Source organism: Myotis davidii, unplaced genomic scaffold (assembly GCF_000327345.1).
Source record: "Myotis davidii unplaced genomic scaffold, ASM32734v1 scaffold96, whole genome shotgun sequence".
NCBI classification, from domain to species: domain Eukaryota; kingdom Metazoa; phylum Chordata; class Mammalia; order Chiroptera; family Vespertilionidae; genus Myotis; species Myotis davidii.
Genome location: NW_006289416.1, coordinates 7,800,282 through 7,808,642, shown reverse-complemented (window position 1 = coordinate 7,808,642; position 8,361 = coordinate 7,800,282). Strand labels below are relative to the sequence as shown.

Below are 8,361 nucleotides of genomic sequence, written 5' to 3'. Positions count from 1 at the left end.
CTTTCCTTAAAGCTTTTCAGAGTTACAAATACAGTAACAATCTCTGAATGGAAGAAGCATTAACTTTATGCTTCAGCAATTTTAGCAAATGAGTGTCAAGATAATGACTCACTGTTTTTTTAGTGGGGCCAGGACTTTTCCATAAAGAAGGTAGACATGACCAGCATAGGGAATTTCCCTCATCTTGCTGAGTCTCTGTTTGTAAAATGGTTGCACATTGGTCTCGGGGTTCCTCAAGACGACACTTCGGTGATGCACTAAGAGCACCGAGGACTCAGAGACATCCGTGGTTGTCATGGTGCAGGGAGCGGCACAGCGAGCGCTCCCCTCTTACAGTGTGGTGTTGAGTTCAGAAGCAATAAATATTTGAGTGTGTTGGTGGATCTGAGTGCCATGTCACCTCATGCTTCGCGTGCACCACCCGTAAACCACAGTGTGTATTTGCACTTACAAAGCAGCCTGAAGCACCGCTTACTCTAGTGGTTCTCAAACGTCTTTTGACTCACAAGAAATAATGCCTTATTCCAGTGATGGCAAACCTGTGACACGCGAACTCATTTTTTTGGTTGATTTTTCTTTGTCAAATGGCATTTAACTATATAAAATAAATATCAAAAATATAAATCTTGGTTTTACTATGGTTGCAAATATCAAAAAATTTCTATATGTGACACGGCACCAGAGTTAAGTTAGGGTTTTTCAAACTGCTGACACGCCAAGCTCAAAAGGTTCGCCATCACTGCCTTATTCAGTGTCCTGAATACACACGGGTGTTTTTGTTGTTTCTTCTTTTACACATACAGGCTCATGTAGACATGTGCACACCTGACACAGTGTCACAAAATTGCTCCTGCGGCACATTGGCATTCTCTCTGCTCTCCCGACTGACCTTTGCTCTTTCTTTTCTTCTTTCATTCCATTCTCTTTTATTGAGTGCTGATTAATATTAGAGCATCCTGCAGACACTGTGTGTTGTTTTCTTTAAAGTATATCTATTTTTATCTTTTCTAGTATTGCAAAGAATACTAGGCTAGAAATAGAAAATTCCATCAGTTTTCTTTAGAATTGTTTATAGTTTTCATTCACTAAGTCATCATAAATGTTTATCTGCAAAACGAAACTCCTGTTTATAAGAGCTAAGCAGGGAAGGCCTCCTGCTTCATTCATTTATTTTGTTATTTTTAGAGTATTGATGGCATCCTATTAGAATGAATAGAAAGCCTTCTAAAGGGTGTGATCCAAAGTTTGGGGGAAATCCTTGAATCCAATCAGAAGCTGAGAATTATTTGTGGTGCCATTGCTAAAAGACATCTCCAGCCATAGCAATAGTACTTGTTAGCAATATCATTTCTGCGTGTCTAAGCTAACCCTCGCACTAACAGCATTTACTGGGTCCTTGCTGTGTGCCAGGGACAGTCTCTCATTTAACTGTCACTGAACCCTGACAGACAGGTACTGTGATTAGTTATGTTTCTCAGATGAGGAAGCAGCCCTGAGTGGGAAGGACAGCAATGTGGAAGCAGACAGGCAGCTGGCAGTCACTCTCAGGTGACCCCTTCTGTTCTGTGAACCCATTCAGTCAGGACTCTCAGTGGGTGCCATCCTGGTCTAACGGCGCCAGGCCCCAGTGACCATGTCCACAAGGACACGCCAGGAACTGTGGCTGGTGCCTATGAAGTGTGTCTGTTGTCTTCTGTTGGTTTGCCAACTGCACCATTGAGTAAAGTCCTGGATTTCTGACCCATCTCAGGTAACTGACGTCTCTGCCCACCTGGCCCCAGGCAGCCAGCCCGAGAAGGAGAGCCGGCAGCACCCTTGTGTGGAGTGTGGCCGCAGCTTCGCGTCATCCGCGCTGCTGCTGCACCACAGCAAGGATGCACATGGCCGGGAGCGCATCCACGTATGCCCCGTGTGCAGCAAGGCCTTCAAGCGGGCCACACACCTCAAGGTACAGTGCCCTCAGCCGCCACTGCAGGCCCTCCCCCGATGTCCAGCCCACTCACGTCAATGAAGGGCACCACTCTTGAGTCACAAACGTTACTACAAATTTCAGTGACAACTTGTGCCATTTTTTTGAGGAAAACGTCAGTTGAGATAAGGGTGTTTACCGGGGTGTTTTAGTCCTAAGACAGTGGTTCTCAACCTTGGCTGCACATTAGAATCATCTGGGAATCTTTTTAAAATCCTGATTTCTGGGCCTCATCCTCCAGAAATTCTGTTTCTTTGTTATGGGGTGGGGCCACAACATTAGTAAAAAGAAACAGAATTTCTGGAAGATGAAGCCCAGAAATCAGGATTTTAAAAAGATTCCCAGGTGATTCTAATGTGCAGCCAAGGTTGAGAACCACTGTCCTAAGAGACTTGGTGGCTGCACGAGCCAATTGCATGTTCGTAAGTTAGTCATAGTCAGTGTCGAATGCAAATGAGAAGAACATGGAGAGACTGTCATGCCTCAGAGTGGCCAATACTGAAAAAGCAGCGAGCACCTGTGGCAGGTGTGGGGAAACTGAAATCCCGTCAGTGCTGGTGAGACTGGACTCGGTACACCTTCTGTAGCGGAACGGGGAGGCCCTAACCAAGGGTCTCTGCGCCTGCTTGCGAATCGGCACAAAATATGCCCAAGGTCATTCGTTGCGGCATTGTTTGTAGCCACATGTAACTGGACAGGACCTGCGTGCCCGAAGGTGGGGCAGTTCCTGTGACCACGGACATTCCTTCATTGCTGTGTTGTCTTTAACAGGAGCACATGCAGACACACCAAGCTGGCCCTTCTCTAAGCTCGCAGAAGCCCAGAGTGTTTAAATGCGACACCTGTGAGAAGGCCTTTGCCAAACCGAGCCAGCTGGAGCGCCACAGCCGCATCCACACAGGTAAGGAGCTCGGGGGTGTGGGGTCCTGGCACAGGGACCTCTGACCTGACCTGACCTGGAGGAACCAGGACTTAGCATGGAATACTTGTTCACCATAGCACACATGTGTATAATACAAGGACCATGTATGCTGTTGGTCCTAATTTTTATCACGTTATTGCGGTAGCTAGCCGTTAAGTGAAAGGTTTTGCTGCTCAGACTGTGAGCATAAAGCACAGTGTCAGGCCAGACTACCTTGTGGTCCCACAGGGCTTCCTTACTGTCTCTCCTCACATTTCTCTACTGGCTTTTCCTGTCTCCACTAAGTCAGTCAGTCTCAGAAAAACACACAATAAAGGAGCAAACTCTCCCTGCCTCTCACCTCTCTCTGCTCCTCACACAGAGACCCCTTCCTATGTCCCAGGCTCTGTCCTCTGCCTCCGCCTGGCCTGGGCTCCCCAGGCCTGAGCACCTTCTACTCAGGGTGGGGCCGAGGGCCTCCTGGGACCTGTCCACCTTCTTGGTCCACATGCAGGCACCCAGCAGAAGTCACACTGAGCAGCTTTTCCTTTCACTTTACAGTGTCTGAATTAACATGAAAGCAGTTACATGTTTTTTAAAGTATTTCATAAGTCCTACTTTTAATCAACTGGTAGGACAGTCTCATGTCCTGAAGGTCTTTTTGTTTTCCTGCCCCAGTGGGTTGGAAACACTGTGCCTCTCATTTATGAAGTCTTCAGGACTGTCAGCAGCCTCTGGCAGTCTCTCATGTGTCACCATGGAACGGACTTGCTGGTGGGAGCAGGAAGGACACCATGGTGACCCCTGTGAATAAGCCAGTCATTTCCGTGTGTGTGCCCAGCTCCTGCATGTGCCTGTTGTGTGGGTGTGCCCGTCGTGCGCATGTGCCTTTCTCCTGCATGTGCTCCTCGAGGGCAGCTCAGGCCCTGACTTGGTTGCTCTGCCCTCAGGGGAGCGGCCCTTCCACTGCACGCTGTGTGAGAAGGCCTTCAACCAGAAGAGTGCGCTGCAGGTGCACATGAAGAAGCACACAGGGGAGCGGCCCTACAAGTGTGACTACTGCGTCATGGGCTTCACCCAGAAGAGCAACATGAAGCTCCACATGAAGCGGGCGCACAGCTACACTGGTGAGGCCCCTGTGCACACGCCTTCTGTAGGGGGGCCGGTGCTGCGTCCTGCCCATGGGCCCTGGGGAAGCCTTCCCCAGACGCAGTGCAAGGCCAAGTGTTCAGTGCAGGATGCTAAGTGTGGGTCCAGCCAGGCCACTCCGTGCCCAGTGCTGTCTGTGTGCCTGGCTCTCATAGGGCAGAGTCAGGCCATCCTGTCCACAGACGGGCCTCTGTCCATGTTGACACACTAACAGTGGGCGTATTGAGGCTGTGGCCCCCTGCTGTGTCCCACAAACCTGGGCCTGCACCAGTCTTTGTGAAGAGAGGGGTGATGGTCAGTGGCTGGATGGGCTGCAGGGGCCCAGTGGCCATGCAGGGCTGAGCTGCTTGTGTTGTATGTATGTGCTGAATAGAGCCTTTGGTGTCTGACAGATGAGCCTCAGGTTTACTTAGGTGTTAGGGTGGTGTGACCTGTGCGTGAAGCTGACAGGCCTGCATGGTGACTGGCGACCAGAGGAAGAAGACACTGTTGTGGGGTTTTGAGGGAGAGAAAGTTCATTTTAACGGGTACATTCCAGGCCCTGCTTTACTTCCTATCAGGAAAAGAGGCGAGTCGTGAATGTTAGTGTCTGCCCCACCTCACTGATACTGCAGGAATAGCACCTTCACGGGTGGGTTTGTCCATGGCCACTGCCATTTTCACAGTTAGTACCGACATCACTCCTGAATCATTCAAACTGCGCTCAAATGGTTCTCCTCATTGGGGTGGAAAGCCCTCCATTTACCAGTAGAAAGTCCTTGTCTCTATTCCAGCTGTCCTTTAACTGACTAACTTGTGCTGCTGGAGTCTGATCCGCCTGTGCTCTGTCTGCCCTGCAGGAGCCTTGCAGGAACCCACGGGCCCCCAGGAGCAGGGCACCGAGGAGCTGAGCCAGACCCTGCATCTGGAGGAGGTGGTGCCTGAGGCCGCCGGCGAGTGGCAGGCACTGGCCAATGTCTTCTGAGCAGCCCATGGCACCCTGGGACATCTCTGAGGTTCTGTGCTGTGCAGAACGAAGCACTTGGAATTTCTGTTTTGAAGCTTCAGGTGTTAAACATGTTACCACAGTAGGTTTTTAGCTATAAAATTACCTAAAGAATCATTGTTTTTCAGAGACTTAGGAAAAAATCCGGGGAAATGTAACCGCATTGTTCTCATTTGTCTACAAATCACTGAACTCAGGTACGCGACAGGCAGTTTCACCCTCTGCTCCGTGGCCAGTGCATCTAGTTACACACAAGTTAACTGGATCTTACTATCATTGTAGTGTGATTTCTTTGTATTACAAAGACAAGTTAACATGGAAAAGGTCATATTTTCCTTCATGCTTTATGTTCTAAGAAGCATAGCTTATAAAACAAATGTCAGGTAGGTGCACAAAGTCCAAAAAAAATGTTAGACCACACAGGGAAGTTCCTTTTCTTTTCTCTGTGCATTTTGAAGGTAGTAGAAACTGACTATTTTTAGTCTGTAAGTTAATAGAACGAATACCTTGAGAAATGGCTGGACCAGTTCTCTGCATTAAAATATCTAATCATTAGTTATCAGAAGGCAGCCTCTGAGTGTAAACCTGGGAAGCAGAGTAAACCCGACACACGGACAAGGACGACTCAGTCCGCAAGTGACGCTGCCCTGCCTCACCAGCGACAAGCAGGTTCACGGGCCAGATCGTTGCAGGAAGTACAAGCCCTCCGTTGCCAACAGAAAGTGAGAAAGGAGCTTGGCCCTGCTCACCGCGACATTAGGTCTATCTGTAGTCGAAGGGCAAGAGCCCACCTGAGCCCGTGTTTTCCTACTCATGCATCAGCAGGTGTGTTTTTATTTCAGGGAATTCTTGTCTCATCAATGGTGCCACATTCAACATGTCCCACACCAAGCCCCCCGTGCCGGGGCGGCGTGTCCTTCCTGCAGCATTCCAAAGATGGAAAGTTCTCTCTCCATGTGAATTTCCCCTTTGAAGTTATTTATATGTTCTATATATAAGTGCATATGTACATACAGATATATGGGCCTCTGTGTGGCTGAACAGTATATTTTGTAAATATAAGCACTCGTCCCCATTACAGAGAGAGCATCAGCGCTTTTACCTCCCTCTGAGCACTTCAGACCAGTATTGTGTTCATTTTTATTAATAAATGGGTCTCTTTTTCATTGTAACATAGAGCTGGGCTGTTTTTATTTTTCTGAAAAATAACTGCCTTTATGTTCTCTCATTTCTTCTCTGGTTTCAGAGGGCAGTTTATTATACTGTAAATAGTGTACGGACTTTGTATATTAAGAGAGGAACTCGTTTCAGGTTCCTGAAAAAAAGAGACATTTCACTCTTATTTTTTTGAAAGGGCATCTTTTGATTTTTTTTGTTTTTGTTTACTTTTGGATATGTATATAAGTAACATGGTGATATAAAAACTTTTGTTATGTGAAAATATTTAAGTCAGAAAACTGTTAAATAATACTTTTTTTTCAAACTGTTGTGTATTGTATATTTTTTTAAGGGGAAAAAGCCTTATTTGACTTATTCTTGTGATGCTGGACTTATTATATATCTTGAGGTTTTCCTTGAATGTTGGTGTGTGTACCTGGCTGTAGTCAGTGTATTCAGAATAATGTAATTTTGCCAGAGTTTTAAAGGTTTTGCTTCTAATGCACTTTCTTTTATAATTTTGTATTAAAATATTTTAGAAATGTTCATTAATTTTGGTAAACAAAAATCCCAAGTTGCAGTTATTGGAATTTAAAAAATTTTGTTCTTGCTAGTTTATTTATTTTGTTTTTAGCATTAAATGTCATCTCAGGACAATCTCTAAGAGGGATTTATTTAATTCTTAATTGTACTCAAGCACAGCCCTGAACTCTGTACCACAAGAATCTAAAACTACTTCTACTTTGGTTAAAGAAAAAGAAAAAACCCTATCAACAATTCGTTTTGTGAGTGTTCTCAGTTTATTAGCAAGCAAACACAAGATATTAGTGTATTACTTTGATTCACTTTCTAATTATAAAAGCTGCTTCTTTGCAAAACATTCCTTGAAAAGGTAAGATTTTGTAAAGGCAGTTTATGGAACCCTGGGTGGAGTGCAAGTTGCTCTTTATGACTTAGTGGCCGATGAAGTCTTCTGACGAGAGATTTCCAGCCTTGCACAGCCAGGACCATGAGGGTAGATAACAGCATCTTCAGAAAGATCTCATCTTAGCAGATCTCTTTTGGAAGAACAATAAATAAAACATGAAGTTAGGAAGTGGGACCCAGTTTTCCCTTTAGAATATTTAATATAAGGAAGTTTGGCACATGAATTCACTCCAAGTTCAGATAGTTTTTAACAGAAAGGAACTTTGACACTTTCCTTTCCCTCTGTGAACCCAGACAGTGAACGCTCACTGGTGCCAGGTGGCCAGGTCTGTGTGAGAGCCTGGGTGCATTCCTGTGACGCCAGGTCTCGGGAGGAACCCTGTGTGCATGGAATCCCAGCCATTAGGTTATTCCCATAGAATGTTAGTGGCTTAGGACAAAAGCATCCTTTCAGAAATGGAAACCCCAGTGCCCTTGCACTGGTCCACACGTGGTGCCCTTGCAGCTGGCCTTTTGCCTCAGTTACACCCGTTGGTGCTTGCATGGGTGTGAAAGGAGACCCCGCTCACCTGGATGTTGCCTGTGGCCCGTCAGGTCAGTGGGTGGCTCATCGCTGCCCATGTCCTCTGGCCATGTGTCCCTGAGAGATCGGAGAGCACTTGTCCTCACAAGGAGTACCAGTGGTCCTCCCCATGGCGAAATTCCAGTGCCAGCCAATCGCAGCATTTAACTAGGGAAACTTTCTTTAGGATATTTTGTACTCTGCCCATTGTCATTTTTTAGAAAATGTGAGTTTTTGTTTCACGATTATAACCATTGTTCTCTGACGTCTAACCTCTTACGTAACATTTATGTGCAAGAGGTGTGCGTTTTAGTCCAGGTCTGCGGTTCTGCACAGTAAGGTGCATTTCCCTTCTTCATGTGGATTCCCTCTCTGCAGAAGAATATTCTAACTTATGAGGAGACGCATTTTTTAACAACAAAAAAACTGATCCATTGGATTTACGTAAGAAACCTTTTTAAGAAAACATGTAAGATATATAGGACTGTTGTCTGGTTACATTTTTAGAGAGATCTCATGCCTTCTCTGCATATTCTCCCCCGACTCCCCGCCTAGAAGTTTATTTCAAAGTCAATACTCTACCCTTCCCCCTACCGCCAAGAAAAAAATCCAAGGGTCAGTTGCTAATTTCTTTTTTCTAGACTCTCTTGTACAAAGTGAGGCAGAGATGACATTATACAGTTGATACTTGTGAACCTAGAGGTCTTCTC

At 46.0% G+C, this 8,361-nt stretch overlaps 1 protein-coding gene across 2 annotated transcripts in view; it reads left to right on the top strand.

Moving 5' to 3' along the window:
- The window catches only part of ZNF236 (zinc finger protein 236), an 80,834-nt gene extending 73,895 nt beyond the window's left edge, over positions 1 to 6,939 (top strand). For both annotated transcript variants that reach the window (XM_015562757.1, XM_015562758.1), the window contains exons 29-32: positions 1,751 to 1,948; positions 2,741 to 2,870; positions 3,821 to 3,997; positions 4,859 to 6,939. In XM_015562757.1, coding sequence (XP_015418243.1) covers positions 1,751 to 1,948; positions 2,741 to 2,870; positions 3,821 to 3,997; positions 4,859 to 4,983 — 630 coding nt within the window. In that variant the 3' untranslated portion in view covers positions 4,984 to 6,939. The remainder of the gene's footprint in view (positions 1 to 1,750; positions 1,949 to 2,740; positions 2,871 to 3,820; positions 3,998 to 4,858) is intronic.
- The last annotated feature ends 1,422 nt before the right edge of the window (positions 6,940 to 8,361 follow it).